This window comes from Candoia aspera, chromosome 1, assembly GCF_035149785.1.
Source record: "Candoia aspera isolate rCanAsp1 chromosome 1, rCanAsp1.hap2, whole genome shotgun sequence".
NCBI classification, from domain to species: domain Eukaryota; kingdom Metazoa; phylum Chordata; class Lepidosauria; order Squamata; family Boidae; genus Candoia; species Candoia aspera.
Window position 1 is genome coordinate 242,463,419 of NC_086153.1, and position 20,513 is coordinate 242,483,931.

At 39.5% G+C, this 20,513-nt stretch overlaps 1 protein-coding gene across 1 annotated transcript in view; it reads left to right on the forward strand.

Annotated features, from left to right (window-relative positions):
• The first annotated feature begins 2,371 nt into the window (after positions 1–2,371).
• The window catches only part of TSPAN32 (tetraspanin 32), a 33,242-nt gene continuing 15,100 nt past the window's right edge, over positions 2,372–20,513 (forward strand). Inside the window, exons 1-4 of the mRNA XM_063292987.1 lie at positions 2,372–2,444; positions 5,733–5,850; positions 7,707–7,804; positions 16,455–16,529. Coding sequence (XP_063149057.1) covers positions 2,379–2,444; positions 5,733–5,850; positions 7,707–7,804; positions 16,455–16,529 — 357 coding nt within the window. The 5' untranslated portion in view covers positions 2,372–2,378. The remainder of the gene's footprint in view (positions 2,445–5,732; positions 5,851–7,706; positions 7,805–16,454; positions 16,530–20,513) is intronic.

The following is a 20,513-nucleotide window of genomic DNA, read 5'->3' on the forward strand; positions in this document are numbered from 1 at the left end:
AATAGAGACAGAAGGATCCCAAAGAGAAAGAAGACATTCCCATGGGAGTAGTAAGTACTTAGAGGCATGTGGCAGAAGAGAGTGAACAGACCAGGAGGAGATCCATGCCACTGGAGCTGGCCAACCAACTAGAGACTCTGAACATGGGAGACAAGCCCCAACCACCTGAGGGGGTCCTATCATCCTTACCTCTCCCAAACAGTAGAACGGACACTTAACTCTGCAGAGATTAAGAAAACCTAAGTTCTCCCCTGAGAAAAAAAGAAGAGTGGTGAGAGAAGACTCTTTAGTGAGAGAGACAGAAGTAGCTGTGTGGACCAGTTAAAGTATTGCAAGATCTATTTTTCTGGTGTATGCTTATTCAGGACATGGTAGAAAGACTGCAAAGGCTCATCAGACAGACTGATGGGTATCCATTCCTGCTTACCCACACAGAGACATAGGACGCTGCTCAAAGAGGATACAAATTTCAAAGAATTTCAAGTGATTATAAAGCCCTGGTTTGGAAGGGGAAGGTTTGGGGGCACAAGTGATGGTGCTCGAAGGACAAGAACAGAAAGCAAGATCCTGGGAATGAACAACTGGCTAAGAAGATAGCTGAGAATTGCCGATCATTAGGAACATGGGCCCACATAATAATGGAGAAGAGGATGGGGCAGGAAAGGCTTAGGGTTACTTGCAAATCCTCAACACATGATAACAGGGATAATAGACACACACACACACACACCATTATTTCACTGCCTATCCAAATCACTATGATGGTGCCATTTTGAGTTGAGTCCAGACCCATCAATAATTGTTTCCAACTTTCCCTCTTCTTTGCCAGCAGACAATACCCAGATAAGCAGAGATTAACACCAGATAAACCATCAAGCAGAAAACAATACCCTAATCAAGGAACTACCAAGGAGAAAACCACACCCCCACCCACACTGGCAGGGCAAGCTACTGCATATAAACAGGGAGCAAACCCCACACTCACCAGCACTGATGATGTTACCTAGTCGGGTAATGAAACGTCTGCAATGAAACGTCTACAAGCAAACAACCAAACTCAGAGAGCACCAAGGACTCCACAGTTCAACTCTGAGCTACTGATATACTCTTCTATTGGAATCTCTTCCTTCCAAGGCACACTAAGCAAGCCCATTGACTACAACATGCCCATTTATAACACATTGGAGTGAACAATTGGGCGGGTTATAGATGTCCATCCCACAGTCAGGTGAGTTAAGAACTATTCCAGATTGTTCCAATCTGTACCATGTTTTAGCTTTTCTCTGAGTCAGAGCATAGTTTTAGTAGCTCTGTTATGGGTCCCAAGTTTATAGTTGAATATGTTCTTACAAGTGTTACACTGACACAATTGTTTAGGCTATCACTGATGTAACTGTGTAAAAAGAGCAGATGCAATTAAGATATAATATTCTAATATTCACATGTATCTGGAGGCCTAATATACTAATATAAGCCTACAAATACAGGGGTCATTCATATTAAAGTAATATTTTCTGGGCAAATCAGTGAGTCTTTGGATTAAGGCTGCAATGCCTCATGGACTTTCCCAAGTACGTTTCAAATGACAAATATTTATTTACTAATTTATTCATTTATTGCATTTACATCCCACCACAGACCAATGACTCTTGACAACTTACACAGTGTGTAATGGAAAAAACTATTTAAAACATCCACAATATGATTAAAATGATTAATTTGAATAACAGTCATAAAACCACAAATACAGAAACCGCAAGCCTATGGTTAAAAAAAAATCCCTTGTGGAGTACTGATAAGATCCTTAGCACTGAAAAACCCTGAAATTTAAGTAGAGACTCCCTATAACCACCTAAACATTCAGCACCACTAATAACTATAGGTGGATATTAATATATTAGGGAATCAGATACACACGGCTTGATATAGGCAACAGTATGAATGATACACTCTATTCTTTACATACAAAGACAGACAAAAAAGCCTTTTAAAATATGCTAACATGCCAGTTAATTGTCCAGATAACTCTGTTATTCAACCAATGCCTATAGGGCCCTATGCATTGATACGGACAGGTATTTGCCTGTAGATACCACAGTCACTTCTATCACTAAATGAATGTTATACGCACAGTAATGGGGGGGGGCAACACTGGGAATTTTTTTCTATTAAAATAAATAGAAAAGAAATATTTTATTAAAATAAAAATTAATTTTTTTTATTTTATTAAAATAAAACAGTCACATGAAAGTATACAAAAACAAAAAACCAAATACAGTTCGTCGTTACGACTACATTTCCCAAGATGCAATGATGCAATTTTTTCTGGCAGTCCCTTTAGCAACTTCTCTAGCAGTCAGTGGTAAGAAGAGGAAGGCATGGGAAAGAGATCCTGGGTCCGGGCTATGAAATGCCAGCTGCTGGTGATCAGCCTCTTCATTATGGTAATAAAACGGGAAGCTAGGAAAATGTAGGTTGAACTATATCGATTGCTGCAATTTTAATAAGGTGGTAATTTCATTAGGAAAGTTATTAATGGTGCTGGACGTTTAGGTGGTTTTAGAGAGTCTCAGCTTAAACTGAGGATTTTGCAATGTTGAGGGTCTTATCATGACTCCACAGGGCTACATTGTTTCAACCAGAGGCTTGCGGTTTCTCTCTCTGTCAGCTGAAATGTGGCTAGGAAAGATCTTTTTTTATATAAGAATTTTATTAAGTTTCAAGCAAAGCTAAAAGCTACGGAAAAACAAAAAACTACAAAGAAAAGAAAAAAAACTAAAAAAGTGTAGAAACACAAGGGAAAATTTTTCAAAATTACAAAAAGAGGTGACTTCCGGCTTCTGAAATGTGGCTAGAAAAGATCTTGACGGTGCAGCCTTCATGCAAAAGCAGATGAATAGTCACTTCTTTGCCCAGAAAGTATTATTTTATTTCGGGTGAGAAATATTTAAAGGCTTAAAAAAAATTGGAAAGTGATGGAGCACCAGTTTTTAAAACAACTTTGCTCACTGATGTAAGTCTTGGGAGATTAGCTTTGGGTGACTTTTAGAATAACTTAGGCAGGGGGAGCAGAGCATGACTTCTGGAATTCTTTCCAAGCCCCTTTTCATCAGTGGCCATAGGAGGCATCTATTCTGTGTAATGAACTAACATGTGGCATCTGTGTATGAGCGTGTGCATTAGTCTCCCTAGAGACTAATCTGGGTGGCGTACATGTGAGTCGTGCATGTGTGTTTTGGCTCTCCCTTTGTGTTGCATCTGCATGTGTGTTCCCTCTGGGTCATGTGACCGGGAGGGAGGGAGCCTTAGAATGGAGCAATTGCCAGCATTCCATGCTGCTATCCTCCTGCCTCTCCCATAGGGATTCATTGAGGGTATTTATTCAGCAATATTTTTCTCTGCAGCCCTGGTTGAGTCAAGCTCATGAGCCCAAGCTAAGGTGCAGCCCTGGCCAGTAGGCAAGTAATGCATGTGGCAGACCTGATGAGATCCACGGGCCTCACTACACCTGTGGACATCTCCCCCAACACCTGCTCAGCCCTCTGATGCATCTGACAATTTTAACAACACTTAATGTTTGTTTTGAAAAAGCAAAATAGGATGCTAGCATGTTGTGCATGAGGCTCACAGGCATTCTTAGAAAATGGATGAAAATGGGAGATGGACACAGCCTAGTGCTTTGTTTCCAAGGGTGCCCACATGCCAGGAAAAAAGAGAAAATGACACTTTGGTGGCAGAGAGTATCCTGAGAGGCTAAAGGGAGTGGCAGGGAACAACCTTAGCATTTTGCCTTCTAGGAAATGACTATGTGATGACTAGCCAAATCAGTCATTTTTGAATACACAAGCCCATATGTAGCAGTCATCTAGTTAGCCCACTCTCAAAACTCCTGATGTGCCTACCAGCTTAAAATAGTTGCACCCTGATCATGGGCATACAAGCGGGGGGGGGGGAGGCAAGGGAGGGGGCACACATATGCAACAAGATCATTAAACAAATACCTTAACTTACATACTTGGTTCAAATGTTGGGATTGTGGTAAAGGGAAAACACCAGCCTCCTTGGGAGGAAGCCTTATCATCAAGGAGTGAGTATTCTCAGGGCTTGATGAGCATAAAAGCTGCAAGAGAGGGATTTTGAGTGGGGAGGTATCAGACTGTCCTTGAAAATAAGGACCTCCAGGTGTAGAGGACTTTGGAGAAAACCCAGGAGAAAGAATACAAGAACCGTTACGTTAATGTCAACTTAGTCCTGGAAGGGAGGAGAGAGTGAGAATGAAACTCAAGTTTGCCCTGCTTTGATTCTATTTGGTATAAGCACAGGGAAACTCTGACAGGGTTTTGAGGTTCGATTATCAAACCCTACAACAATAAGTAGTCCTTGAGGTGTCTGTTTCCTGACCTGGCCTAACTCGAGTGGAGTGGATGTGAGCCCCATCATTTTCATTAGTAAGAAATTATTACCTTGAGAAACAGGCTATGCCACAACAGAATGAGTGTTTAGCCAGCAAATGGGCCCTCAAATCCCTACATTATTACCTGATAGAAAAGCAAGTATGTAATGATGGTGTTTACAAGATGATGTCATCACCCGCATGCCATCATTGCGGTGTCATTGCAGTTTGCTGTACAGACCGCTGCCCCTGATATAGACTCTTCAAGAGATCTAACAGTAACAAATGCTGTTCATCGGGAATGGTGGATAGCTAATGGAAGGTTAAGTGAAATGATTCTTTTGTCTCCTTCTTCTGTGGCACTGAGAAATTTTCTGGAATCTACGTGGAACATCCTGAATAGGGAATGTTCTCTTGACACTCTGCTGCTGGCCCAAGCTCTCCGCCAAGTCTAAGTTGAGGAACTAGAAATTGTTGTCCTGGAAATTTGCTTCTTGAGATAAATAGTCTTAGCAACTTCTTTCCCTGTAGACTTCATCTCCTTTTCTGTATATTCTATCCCATTCTGTGAAGTGCAAAAAAGGTTGCAGACTTCTGGATTCAGTCCTGGAAGCAGATTGGGAATTTTCTTTACAGCCCTATTAAAAACTCCCCCTCAAGTATTCCTCAAGGCAAGTTTCTCTCAGTCCACAGCCCTGAACATCCCATGAAATGAAACTAAGCACATGCTTATTCCCTTCTCATCAGAATCTTTCAGAAACAGCAGCAGCACTCCTGCAAGCAAAAATCAACTATATATTTTACTGGAATCAAAAAGTAGTAGCAGAATCTAAGCACCTGGACCAAATCATACCTATCAATCCAGCTCAGGTAGCTACGATACAGGTGGTCCTCGGTTGACAACCATTCATTCAGCGACCATTCAAACTTGTGACAGCGCTGAACAAGTGATACTTAGGACTGGTCCTTAAAGCATCAACCTGGGGGAAGATTTGCTAAAATTCTCTAGAATTCTGAGAAGAGTACAGATCAGGGCTGCAAACATCCAAATAACCACTAGATGACAGCAAAGAACTTTCTTCATCTCTTCGCTGCCATACAGTGGTTATCTGGAGTTCTGTAGCTCTAATATGCCAACCCTAACTTAGTCCTACTTGCCTCTTCCTGCCAGCCCATATAGCTAATCAAACCCAACCCGTTCTATCCACGTTTTTAATAACTTAATTAAGTATGTCATGATAAAGAGAGACCAATGAGTTTCCATGGATGAGTATGGACTTGAGCCTGGGTTTTTCTAGCCTCATCCAACTTTGTAAACCTGCTTCTTTTCTCTTCTCAGCTGCTTGGGGTATCAGTTGGCATATTGGCCATTATCACCTACAGCGGGAAACACTTCACTGTCATAAATTCTGCCTCTTCAGAGACAAACTCCTACTACAGAAATTTCTGCACTATTGGTAAGTGTTGGGGAATTCAAGGTTCAGTCTCTTATAATTAAAATTAAAACTCATCTATTTAGCTGATGAGATAGGAATTTGTTCTGTTTGGTATTTATTTTAAAGCCTGATCATGATCTAAGTTTCTTTGTTTTATGTTCCTTATATGGGAGAAATTATACAGACTATTTATTTCAACTTTTTTTAGGCTATAGGTTTCAATTGGTTTAATCATAGATTGATCAGCTAATGAATTGCTTGGTTAATGAACAAATGATATTCCTGAGGATAAATTTAATTAGTGGAGTTAGTTAAGATGTTAGACTTTGACGGGGGAGACCCCCATTCAAAATGCTCCCTCAGCTTCAGAGAACATTGAGTTTCTCTGGGCCCATTACACTCCCTCAATCCAAATGTAGTTTACAGCCAAGTTGTTGTAAGGATAAGATTAAGGTAATCTTCTCATGTACTGCCCCAAGAGGAAAGGAAGGATATGAATGCAGTAAATACATGTGGTAAGAATTATTAAAATAAATGACGGTACTAAGGAAATGTAGCTTTGCAAGACGGAAGACTTGATAAAGCCACCTGTAATTGAATTTTAAAACTGAAGTTAAATCATTAAAAGATTAACAGTCAACGGTAATGATTTTACTCTATTAAAATGATATAGAGTTGGAAGGGCCCTTTTACCCATCCAGTCCAACCTCCTACTTACAGTTATAAGGGTGCTAAGCAGCAGAAAATAAAACATAATGGAATGTAGAGAGCTTAATTGCCCACATGCAGAGAGGATTTAGAAGAGAGAGACTCCTAAATTCTGAAATGGAGCTCAAATGTTCCACATATCTTGGTAGATGTTTGATGTTCAGGGATCTCGTCTGTTAAAGAACAAATAACATAACACTAATTTTCCACAACTTCACTAGCAAATGAATCTAAAAAATTTCATTAGTGGCCTTATTGCCTCCTTGTATACTGTAAGTTGATTATGAAAGCCACTGAGTGTCCTGGCTTGGACATAAAAGCAAGATACTTTCATATAATCCCTCTATTTACTAGTAGAATTCAACTCACTAGGAACTACCTTGGGAATTAAAATGTGAAACAAAGATACAAAAGTTGCTAGCTGCAAATTAGCCTTGGTTACAACACAGATAATTAGACAAATGTCAGCATCTAGCTGGCCTTGGCTGATCTCAAAAAGCCAGGTTGGTCAGACTTGCTTTGTTCTTGAATGGGGGACGCTATCAGGAAGTTCTAGTTCTGTAGATTAGACTGGGAAATTGAAGAAGACGACAGTGGCAAATGTTCCATATTTCTTCAGACTTGAGGCAGAAACTAGCAGTTCCCAGATCAGAGAGAGCTGTTATATAAACATAAAATAACCACTCAGTGTCAAGGCCACCAAATGCCACACTTACAAATCCATTAATTCAGAAAGGAAAAAGGCAATAATTTCATCCCCAAGATTATAAAAGTCATTTACATCTTCTCACTAGCAACGGTGAGTTGCTCTTGGGTATGACTTCATTCTTGGCTACCATAAAGATTCTAATCTAGCCAAGCCATGTCTTTGAGTCTTTTACCAGGTCTAGCTAAGGAGTCAGGCTAAGCCATGAAATGTCAGGAAATCTGTGATTTACTGCCAAGTCCAGGTCAGAGGACACTGACAATATTCTTGCCAAGAAAAAAATATGGAGGTGTCCATTTAGTCATCAGGCATCAAGAGTGACTTTACTTACTCTAATATAGTTACTCTGATGTAGTTACTCTGATGCATAACTACATGCTGCAGGATAGTTATCACAGAATTGAGGGCACCTTAATATGACAGCGTTTTGTATACTTTTTTCTGTGTTACCTCCATTTCACAGTTTTCTATGTCGGGATATGTCTGAGTATCATTCTGGCTATGGCTGCTCTGGTGAGCATTGTCGCCACAATAAAAGAATTGGAGGGTGCTATGGCAGCGGTAAGTAGGCTCAGTAGTTGAATAATTTAAACATCAGTTAGGAATTCTGGACGGGCTTTTGTAAAAGCCATTTTTAAAATGCAGTATTTTTGTATTTAAAATGGGAATGATTTCCAGGCAAGGTCCTGAATACCACAAGTGATTCCATCTTGGGATTCTGTCTTGAAATTATTATAAATATCAAGATATGTTGAAAAGTGCCTAGGTGTGACATCTTGTACAATCTATATTGGAAAAGGAAATAATACACATGAAAATATATGTTAAAATCAATGTAATGCAACCAAAATACATAACTGAATTAATGTGGAAAGTTTTTTTTTCTCCCTCAGTGTTTCAAATCTAAATTACCTAAAACAAAATCCTCATATATTATTAGAAATTTACATATTGGGTGCTAAAAATAGCTTCCTTACCATTAGCTTACACTTTGCTTACAATAAGGCTTTCTAGTATGTGATAAACTTGAGATGATAAATTAAATTTCGGAGACTTGGCTAAGTATAAAGATAGTCCTTCATGTTAAATAGTCTCCAATTCTGTTTCATAATGCCTCATTTTTAGAATTTGTCCAGATTTTCTGAAGTAAATTCTTCAGTTTCACTAACTGGTTCCACATATATATTATTTTTTTATTGTACCCTAAACTAACCATGCCCTTCATAAGCATAGCATTATCGCAACCAATGTGTCTGATAGAAGTGTTATCAGTGACATTAGATAATCTGGGAAATGCTTGCTATACATTTTCACACAATGTTAATCTGCTTTCAGCTTTACATTTAGAATCAATTAGGCTATGCTACTGGCACAACATTGGGCCAGTCACTTTCCCTCAGCCCTAGGAAGGTGGCAATGGCAAACCACTCTGAAAAACCTTGTCAAGAAAACTGAAGGGACTTGTCTGGGCAGTCTCCAAGAATCAGACCTGATTGAACAGATTAAAACAAAAACAAAAACTGGCACATAGATCCCCTTCTTGGAAAGCATATAGATTTACATTGCTACCCTGTAATTTCATTGCTGCATGAACGATCCATGCATGCATGTGCAACAGACAAAGGAAGGTTAAGTGTACCTCAAGGATTTACGGCATCAGTCCTCCCAAACGTCTCATTCCCTGTTGTTACTTGGATATAGTCATATTGTCTAGACTTGCCATGACATCAATATGTGGTTCTGAGCCGCACCAAGAGTCACAGGGTGAAACAATCCTTTTGAAAAGCTGGTCTATGCAATACCCCAAATGTGCTTACTTTATTCTGTGCAAGTTAGGATCTCGGATTTTGCAAGTTGACATGCATTTGCCTGCATCCCACCAGCCAGGAGGTTTATGCAGTGTACTGACACACTCACCCTCAGGTCGATAGGAGTTAACCATTTCCTAAATCTAGAGGAAACACATTGGCAAACTTCCTCTAACAATTCATGTCAGAATTCTGAGGGTTTTGTAGAAAACCCGCAGCTCCTCCTTGCAGCCTCATTCTAAAATGCATCTGTTAGAATATGTTAGCATAACCAAATATTCCCTTACTTTGTTGCAAAGGCAAAGGATCAGAGTTCACTATTAAGATCTTGGATTTATGGGAGGCCTCTTGCCAGCGTAACCAACTAATTGCTACTATTTAAGACATATGGTTAAATTATTCTGCATAAGCCTTACCTGCTGGCTGAGGGTGCTGGGAACTTATCTGGAGGGCACCACACTGAGGAAGATTGTCTTGTATTTGCAAGTACATCAGAATAACCGTTGCTCTGTGAAAGCTGCCAGTTCTAATCATTTGGGAATTGACTTAGCCTGAACCGCATTCGATTTGCAATGTGTTCCGTTTGTCCTTTAAATAATAGTAATTTCTAACTTAAAAAATAAGTAGAAGAGACTCCTCCCATTGTTTGCTTCTAGCCCCTCTTTCTGATTGTAGTCCCTGCTCCCTCCTTGTTACTGTTGACAACTCTAAGAATTGTAGAGCCTGGTTTTCCATTTCAGGGGAAACTGATTTTGAATTTCTACTACCTCAGGCCTACACCTACCTATTTTTCAGCTGAATGGCTGGGTGGTAGCCACATCATTTGCCTGTGCCCCTAAGGGCCCACAAAGTATTCAAGGGTGTGTGCATGGATACAGTACACGTGAAGTCATTATCTCATCAACTGTTTCTTTTAATAGAAAGGTATGAGACTGTCTTCTAGAACCAAAAGCAAAGCAAAGCAAAGAACCGTCAGTCAGAGAAAATAGAATACAGTATTCAAATGGTTCCAAAGATAGGTTTAATCAGTATTTGAGGAATAACATCCAATACCAAGAGAAGGTATGCATGGGAGTAAATAAGTCTGTGTGTGGATGTAGACAGACAGACAGACAATCACAGATGCAGCATCCAGGAATGCCATGTCATCTACAACACTCCCAAAGGACTCCTAGTCCAACAAAATATCAATTGATTTTTTTTAAAAATATGGCTAAAATCTCATACTTGATCAAATGGTGATTTCTACTTCTGCCTTAAAGTTCATGAGCTTTTGTCTCATCAGAGATCAGGTAAGAATGCTAGTCTCATGAGAATTCAGGCAAGAATGATGAAATCTTATGAGATTTGATGTTTTGGTGAGATTCTGGCATTAGAACATTTTTCATTTATTTTTGGCACCCTGTTATCACTCAAAATCATGTGATGGCTAAGGACTTGGACATATTGTATTCAGTCCCAAGCATCATGTTTTAAGAAGGATTTGGAAAAATTGGAACGCATTCAGAGAAGGGCAATGAAGATGATCAGGAGACTAGAATCTAAGACCAGTAAAGAGAGATTGAAGGATCTGGGTATGGTTAGCCTTGAGACAAGACCACCAAAGAGGCCAAGGATATGTTCAAATATCTGAAAGACTGTTACCCAGAAGCAGGTCAAGGCCTATTCTTTCTCATTCCAGAGTGCAGAACACACACACACACAAATGATTTAAGATGCAGGAAAGCAGACTACTATTGAATGTTAGAAAAAAACTCCTAACAATAAGAGAAATTGGCAGTGGAATCAGTTACCCAGGGAGGCAGTAGATTCACCTTCATTGGATGCATTCAAGTAGAAGCTAAACAGTAATTTTTCTGGAATGCTTTAATGAGGATTCCTGCATTGAGCAGATGGTTGGGCTTGATGACGTAAATGGCCTTTTCCAATTCTATGGTTCTTTACTACAACAATATTAAATCTTTCCATAGCAACAGCAACAGGTTCTGGTTGGATTCAAGTATTCTTATCATGCACTTACGTTTATTTTTCTGCAAGCCATCTTAAACACTGGACTACATATTACAGTTATTGTGTAGCTGTTTTGAAAAACAGTACCTATGTAATTCATAAGGAGACATTAAAGCTCATTAATGAAGACTGAGTTGCAAATAAATGTACATGTTAGTATTACAGAGCAGGCAGTGACAACTTACAAGCAGGTATCCTAGTGTCACTTTTGTGTATACCAGCTTTAACAAGAATCAGTGGGCTAAATGATTTCAAGGAAGTGAATTTTGAGTATGGAACAATATTAAATTCAATATATTCCAGTTATTATGAAAAAGTAAGGAACAATATACTGTTCTAATGAGCTGCAGTATTGATAGAACTGAACTGTGCTTGGGACTTTTCTTTTTTTTTCCTGTCAAGAGATTAGTCAGTGGATTTTATAACCAGCCTAAGGACTAGTTAATTATGACTGCTAAAAGCGTTTTGCAGAAGAAAGGTAAACATCTCTGTTTAGTTGGCTCTGTAGGCACACTAAAAGTGTTTGCTATATATTGCAAAGAAAAATTAATCACATGCAAACATACACATACTGAATTCCATACCCTGAATGATTCAGGTGAAATAATGTGCATATGCTTGGAACTGATAGCCTTCCTAGAGACAGCAACAGTTTTATATCAGTATATGAGAGGGCCCAGAGTAGTGATAAGCATAGACCACAGTGTTTGGTTTGGAAACCCATCTCTGAGTTTTGAAAATAATCCAATTTAGCTTAGTCCAATTGGAGGCAGGCTAGACTGACTAGGTGCCAAAATCCAGAGTCATTCAGAAAATGAAGCTTCATTCCTCTGGTTCTTTTGCATGAGAAAAACACTAGTAGCTTTCACTTTTTTTCTTGGCAGCAAAATGGGATGAATCAAGTCCCTTTCTGCATGATCATGTCCAAGTATTAGTCATCCCTACTATGTAAACGCTTTACAGCAGAACTACCTGCATCACTGTTTCCGTTGTGAGGGGAATCTGGCTATGTTCTGACAAACATTATCATAGTTGGTTGAAAACTTTCCAGTCCACACCCCCTGCCTCTCCCTGTTGTAGTATCATCCACCAGCTATGCAAGCACTCAACTCTTCCCACAATCCACTGTACCCAGACTGGCAATTTTCCAAAGAAAGCTACTCAGCTGAGTGGCTGTCTGAGGAGGAAACCTACCTATGTCCCTCACAATCTATTTGTTGGCTGTAAACACATCACAGTCACAAGTGACAGCAAGGAGGAATCTTTAACATTAGACCATTCTTTCATCACATTCTAACCTCTGCTGGGAAAGTGATAAAAGCTCTTGTGCAATGACACAATGACAGCAGAACGTCCTTCCAAACAAAATACGGTTAAAACTGGCAGAGGTGGGAAGACACATCTCATTAACTCTAGCGCAGCCTTTCTCAACCTTGTGACCCTGGAGGATCCCTTGAAATATTTTTCAGGCCTCGGGGAACCCCTGCACATTCAGGCTTAAATATAGGCCAGAAGTCACAAAATTATTATATTCTTTTCATGGGTAGGCCTGTATGTATGCACTAACAGTGTTCTTAAACTGAAAATAAAGAAAGAAACTTGCCTCTTTAATGTGAAGTTGCCCAAATTTGAAATATTTTTTTAAATAAATCGTGATCTCCCAGGGAACCCCTAGTGACCTCTCATGGAACCCGAGGGTTCCATGGTACCCTGGTTGAGAAACCCTGATCTAATGAGTTAAACATGCATCAAGGCAATTTGAGGGCCATACCAGACAGACAGTATATAAATTTGAGATTCAACCCTCCAGGGCTGATGTATGTATGTATTTACTTACTAACTGATTATGTTTTTATATTACTTTACTTCCCAAAAACTCATGGCAGTGCACAATTAAAATCAAAACATACCACATCAATTCAAATAAATCAACATAATTAATAAAACCCAATAGAATCACATATTAATAATAAAGTAAAACAAATATAAATATGCATCCAATCACCAGAAGTCAACACCCAAATGCGCTCCTGAATAGTCCCATTTTCAAGCCTTCCTGAAGTTCAGAACCAAAGGCATCTTCTGGATTTCTGGTGGGAGATGGTTCCAAAAGGTGTCAGAAAAGACCTCATTTCTCACACGGGGAGAAATCTCCTACAGGGGAGGTGCCCACAACATGCCCACGCAGGATGAATGTACCAGACAGGTAGATTAGTCAAGTGTTATAATGAGTATTCATGCAGAAAAACTCCAAATCAGATTTCCAAATCACCAACATCTCTAAATAAGAGAGCTAGAGATTGCAAAAGTTTCCATTTTCATTTTTTGTAACGCTTGAATTGATATTGCTGAAATAGGGATTTTGGAATGTACTGTGGCAATGTAATTCTGTAGCACAGTACATTGCTTCATCTCTGTGATCTCACAATTCATGATGTCAGCTGGTTGTCATGGATACTTAAACCAGATTTTTTTTCAAGCACTTCCTTTTTTCCATGGTTGTATAAACAAAATCTGGCCTGAACAAACTGGCCAAGCTCTCATTCTGAAAGGGAGTTTTAAGAGCTTGGGAGTCAGCTGGATACCCCTCTGTTGGGTTTCCTACATCGAGATAATTATTTCATATTTATTTGATAAACTACCCTGCTTTTCCTTCAATAGTTTCACATTTTTACTTACTTTTATTTTGCCAATCTATTATAAGAAACCAAGTGCATCATGAGAACTAAAGCTTTCCTTTATTCAGAAAACCATGACTAAACCCACTGAAATGGAGTCCTGCACAAAACCACTGAAATAAAGAATAAAGATTATTCTGAGGAAGAGAAAATAGGAAAGCACCAAGGAAGAGAATGCTTAGAAATTGTAGGGCTGAAAGCTGTAATCATTGCACTTTACTTAACTAAAAGCATTAGCTGATTAAAACTTGCTCACAGTTGTCACTCAGTGGGATTCAGGATGGTATGTGATTACTCTGGGGACTATTTTTGTTCAAATACATAAGCAACTAAGGAAATGAAAAAGAAAATATTAAAAAAGTGTTTCCTTCTAATAACAGATTGCTTGCGTTCCTTTTATATTATGAGATTTCTGTTTGCTTTAATGTACAAAATAATAGAGAAAAGAAAAAGAGCCAGTGCGATGTTTTGAGTGTTAGACTGGCATCAAGGAAGACCCAGGTTCAAGCCCCTCTTCAGCCATGGAGGTTCCCTGGGTGACTTTGAGCCAATCGCTCTTTTTCGGCCCAACCTACCTCACAGGGTTGTTTTTGTGGGGAACAACGGAAGGAGGGAACTCTCTGCAAGCCACCTTGAGCCCCTGAAGAAAAGGTTGAGTAAACAAATAAAATGATAAAACAGAAGACAAAATACATCAGAAAACACCTAATTTTGTAAAGACATCAATCCTTTACCTCCCAGAATAATCTCAGTCAGTCTTTCCATTATAGAGAGCCAATTCATAAGCAGAGAGCAAGTACATATCATAAATCTGGCACTCCGAGTCCAGTGTGGCACAGTCTTTCCACTGTAATCAAATAATCTTTGCTATGCTCCTTGCTTGATAAATGCATAGTTCTTCATATAATGATAAATTCCAAATTCTCAGTATCTAATTCAGCATCACATTGACATCTTCCTCTTCCCAAAACTATATCAAAAAACGTATGGATATTAAATAAAAATGGAACGGTTGTGAGATAAGTTGCCCCCATCATATACCTAACTATTCCCACCACCATTTTATACTTGTAGCAAAATGAAGTTGACAGCCAATCTGTTCTAAACTTATTATGAGGTGTCCAAAAAACTTGAAAAAATATTAATCTCATCTGATGGTCATAACAAACATGTTTAATGTTCTTAGAACCCTGAACTATTTATTTGCTTATATAGGATGCTTCCAATTTTTCAGTGATAAATAGTAAGTTATCTTATTGTCATGTACAGTTTCCCAAAGCCAATTCATGATGAGGCTTTACTCTGAAATGTCATTAAATTTTGATCAATTGCTGATGAATCCATATGGTGCATTAACTAAAAAAGCTTCATTTATTGTCCTAATGGTTTGGCAGGTAATTAATCCTATCAGTAAACAATCCTGTCTCTTGCAAAGCCTCATCGTATCTAGCAGGCCTGGAGAATTTTGAAAGCATTTGGAATTATGAGAGCCTGCAGTGGCTGAGGTCACAAAGGGGCAGCCTTTGAAAACTTGCTGGTCAACAATGACCGCTGTGAAGATTTTTTTTTTTTAATCCATTCAGTTGTGTCTGATTCTTGGAGACTGCCTGGACAAGTCCCTGCAGTTTTCTTGGCAAGGTTTTTCAGAAGTGGTTTGCCATTGCCTCCTTCCTAGGGTTGAGAGAAAGTGACTGGCCCAATAGCTAGCCATAAAATGCCTATTTACTATAAAGTGAAGTTGCTCCTTTCCCCAGCTAATATCCCAGGAGTGACTTTGTGTGCCCCCTGTCAGCCCTTCAAGGTAGTCCAGACAAGAAGCACCAACCATGAGCGCTAACACTACTTTTATTATAAGTTACATTGACAAAATCTTGCAGTCTGAAAGCACTCCTTCCCTCCTTTACTTTTACTTTCCAGAAAACTAGGGAAGGTCCCTTCTGAGACGCTTCCCACACCCCTTTTGCTTCTGTGGGCTGAGATACCTTTTGCATCTGCAGTTGTCTAGGCTGCAGTTCTTCCTCCTGTCTCCCCAGGTCACTGCCACATACCATTACACCTCCAAAACATTGCAAGAAATAGATTTGATGCTTAGCTTTATAAAAATCTGAATATGGAGGAGGAGAGAAAGGAAAAGGGATAGACAGCATGGGAAAAAATGTTGGGATATAGAGGAAAGTAAAAGTTGGGAAACTAAAAGAGATGAGTGAATTATATGTGTTGATGAGAAAGAAAAAGGGACTGAAACACCTTAAGCCAAAAGAACAGTAGTTTCGTATGTATGTTGGAATTTTTATCAAGTACAGCTGGCAGCAGGCTTAGCACTTTCTTTTAGCTTTGCATAATTTACATTCCCTGAAACCAACAGAAATGCTGGAGTACTTGCAAACCCAAACAGGAGGGAGAAGGTACATACACGCAAAACACACACAGTGGCAGAAAAATCCATTTGCTCTTAGAGGAAAAAAATTACTCTACGGCTCAGTGCCTTTCAGTTTAAATCAATTAACTACACTAAGTCTGGAAGTAATTTAGGGAAATAGAAGAAATACAGTTTTTCATCAGTAAGCAGACTTTTGTTCTGTTATGGTTATGAACAGCAACCTTTCTATTTCTTAAAATTTGTGTGTTAAAAGTATATAAAAACCAAATACTTGAAGTAGCGATGAGAGCACTTACTAAGGTACTTATTTTGATGATGGCTTTTGTTTGTTGTAGTGTTTTTTCTGTTTTGCTGTGGTTTTCTGTGCTTCAGGACTGGCCGCATATTGGACTGTTACCAAGAGTATTGTGGTAAGTGAGCAATGTGAAAAAGTAAATAGTTAAATGTTGCACCATGCATCAACTGCCAAAATTATTTTGTACTTTCAGATATATTAATTGCAACGTTCTCATTGATGTAAACTTAGAGCCATAAAACATTTCAAGCCACTCAAGTTTTCTTCAGGCACTTCTTTTTGTTGGTTTTGTTTACAAGCATCTGCAGCAGAGTCAGCAAACTCTATGACTCTCAAATAAAACATGCTTCTGAAATCTACTGCGTGGTATTATCCCATGGGAAAATCTCACTGGAACTTATAGGATATTTGGAAGGCTAATTTCCTGGATTATACATTGCTTCAGTAGGACTGTTATCCTGAAATGCAGAATATAAATAGGAATGAAGGGAAAGGAAAGTTACAGAGCCATTCCCCTTGAGTTTTTCATGCTGCTCCTAGTTTGGTTGGCTGGAGGGAGTACTGGTCACCTCAAGAAAGGTTCTCTGAGTTGTGAGGTCAGGAGTGGTGAGGATACTCTCAGGACAGCTCAGAAATGTTTCTAAGGTTTGGGGAGTGAAAATCATACCAGTGTGGAAATGCTTCTACATGGAAAAAGTTCTAGAACTGGAAGGATTTGGAGCAAAGCCAGAAAGAACAGAAAGCACATTACCCCTGAAATGTACTCTGAGAAATAGCTGTGCTATTTCTGTGAGTGGTTCCAGCTCACGTGGTTTCTGTCTAGGCTCTTCTGTCAGCCCTCCTTTGCACAAAACGTGACCTGCATAAAAGGCACGTGCATCTGTCTTCTCTTCACCAGTCCGCCTTGACAGAATCCTAAGCATATTCATACATAAATCACTTCTGTAGTGCTGTGTGAACTGGGTTACTGAGCTCAGTGGGATGAAGTAAGTACAGTTTACTCCTCTTACAAAGACTGGGTTTGGAACTGCAGTTTTAACCTGAACAGGTAGCTCATTCCAAAAGAAGAGAATATCAGTAGCTCAGTGTCAAACTGTGGAGTCCTTGGTGCTCTCTGAGCTTGGCTGTTTGCTTGCAGATGTTTCATTGCCAGACTAGGTAACATCATCAGTGCTGATGACGTTATCTAGTCAGGTAATGAAACGTCTGCAAGCAACCAGCCAAGCTCAGAGAGCACCAAGGACTCCACAACCAGCTGATTGCCCCCATCCTCTGGCAAGCAATAGCATTGGAAAGATACAGAACGATTCTACCACCTCTTGGTGAAATTTGTTTTGGTGTATCATTTAAAAGCACGTGATTCCTGTTTAAGCACAGTTGCCTCCAAGCTGGAAATATATTGTTTATCAACAAATGCATACAGTTATGCAGTCCTTGACATCCCGGTTTTATATTCCCAGCAAATATATTCAGTTAAATATATTATTTCAAAATATAATCCCAAGAATAATTTCACTGAGCTGGACTTGTCTGCACTAGTGGACTGTTGACTTCAATGAAAAAAAAAAAGAGGAAAAAGTACCTTTACTTGGAATGCAATGAGAAGAAAATGGGAATAGCTGCAGGTGAATATTCTACCTCCTGGACTCTCAAAATCTTAAAAGAACTGTGATTCAGAATCAGTATTAATGGAAGAATTTGAAATTTCATAATTTAGGACCTAGCTAGGGACGCGGTGGCGCTGCGGGTTAAACCGCTGAGCTGCCGATCGGAAGGTCGGCGGTTCGAAACCGCGCGGCGGGGTGAGCTCCCGTTGCTCGTCCCAGCTCCTGCTCACTTAGCAGTTCGAAAACATGCAAATGTGAGTAGATCAATAGGTACCGCTTCGGCGGGAAGGTAACAGCGTTCCGAGTCGTCATGCTGGCCACATGACCCGGAAGTGTCTATGACAACGCCGGCTCTAAGGCTTAGAAACGGAGATGAGCACCGCCCCCTAGAGTCGGACACGACTGGACTTTACGTCGAGGGAAACCTTTACCTTTACCTTTACCTTTAGGACCTAGCTATCTTTGTGATGTCCTGCTCTCAGTGCTATCTACCCATCCAGTAAGATGGGGGAGGGAGCTCTCTCTTCAGGTCCCTGTACTGAAACAATGGCATCATCAAGGACATCAAAACCAGATCTTCTCTGTTTCCACCGCTACCACCACATTCCCCTTGTGATTAGAGTAGCCCCAACTATTTAGCAGTTCAGAAGGTCATCCAGACCCATTTGCTTCAGGAAGCCTTTCGGGACTGAAACAGGGATAGGCCCACCATCAGCTTGTGATTGTCCTTTGAGAAGTAAAAATGATATTCTGGTTTCATGCTTTTTTTAAAAGAACAATCCTAGTCCCATAGAATTCAAAATTCAAATACATAATGTTATGAAAATAATCCAAAGCACCACTAAAACAGGTTATGTTTTTAAGCGGTTCAACAGATAAGTAGAATTTCCAGTCATCCTTCTAAAACTAATATGGAACTGGCAATACACATCACGAGATCAGTTTTAGTTATCAAGAACCTTAAAACCTGACATTATTATGAATTTTAGGAGCTGCTAAAATGCAAACCAAGCTTACAAGCAGCCTGTTAGGTCATTGGCATTTATACTGTATTTGGATAAATAACAGTGCAAGGGCATATACGTCCATAACAGCAGACAAACCTCACAAATCTCTTTATACAATCTATTATTGCATAATTGAGAATTGGGCTAGAGTAAAAAGGTTTTATTAGAAGCCTTTATAAGCACAAGCTGTGTCTGTGCAGGCAAAATTTGAATAACATAGAATCAGTGAGTTGGAAGATACTGTAAATATCACCTTAACTATCAGTGAAGAAAATCCATATTATACCATATTGACAGACAGCTATTTAGCCTCTACTTAACGCAGTTCTGATGATGGGAAGTCTGCCACTTTCTAAATCAGTCTATTCCTCAATCATTTTAATTCATGATTTTTAAAAGTTACAGGTAGTCCTCGGTAGTCTTCATTTAGCAACCATGATTGGGACTGGCAATTTGGTCATTAAGCAAAATGGTCGCTAAGTGAAACTGCAACTATCCTTATAATCAGCTTTCCCTTGCTTTACAGACCTGCAAAGGTTGTAAATGCAAGGATTGGTCGCAAAGTTACTTTATCATCACTGTTGTAACTGCAAATGGTTGTTAAATGAAGCAGTTGCTAAACAAGGACTACTTATATATACTAAGAGAGTCTATCCAGAGCTTAAGAAGGTGGTCTTACCAAAATTCTGCTTCCATGGGCTCAATATCATCCATCTATCCATGTTGCTTCAATTTAAGTTCCAAAAAACTGAATTTGTTGGGATGAAGCAAGCTAACAAGCATGAAGCTTAGTTAAAAAAAAAATGAGGAACTTTATGATGCTTTGCAGTCTTTGACAGGTGAGTTTGCCTGCGTCTGTTGGAAAAATAGAAAATAGCATTGCTGTTCAGGATATGAAACCAATTTTATTCATTTTTGTAGAAGGCAAATCTGGTAGACAGTTTGAATAGACTGTTCGATGCGTTCTTTGTAAACCACCTATGGTTAATCCAAAGTAGTTATAGACAAATTTCAGTGAAGATAAATATATTGCTAAACAAAGTACTGATAGGACAGATCAATAGATTACCCTGCTCAAGCAAACCTCTGAAGGAACAGGGCTGCTCCTGTTGCTAAAAGCAATGCAAATACTTGCAGTCTCATCCCGGCATTTCAAGTAGGTGGGAGAAGCTTCTGGGCATGCTCTGCAGCTTCCATTGCAGCTCATCCCTTCCTTCACTGGGTTATCTCCACATTCCTTTCCATGAAGTGAATATGAATAATGAAGTATTCCACAGAAGAGGGTGCCTGTTGAAACCCTGCATGATTTAATGCTCTGATCTTCAACCTTTCAAGTCTGCCTCTACTAGAAGCAGACAATTCTTCCTGCTACCATTTCTGTGGATACTGTAGGAACATCCAGTCATCCCCAACACAGAGTCCCAATTCAGAGAAGGCTGCATGGACTCAAATCAGCCACTCACATTTCAGCCTAATATATTGTGC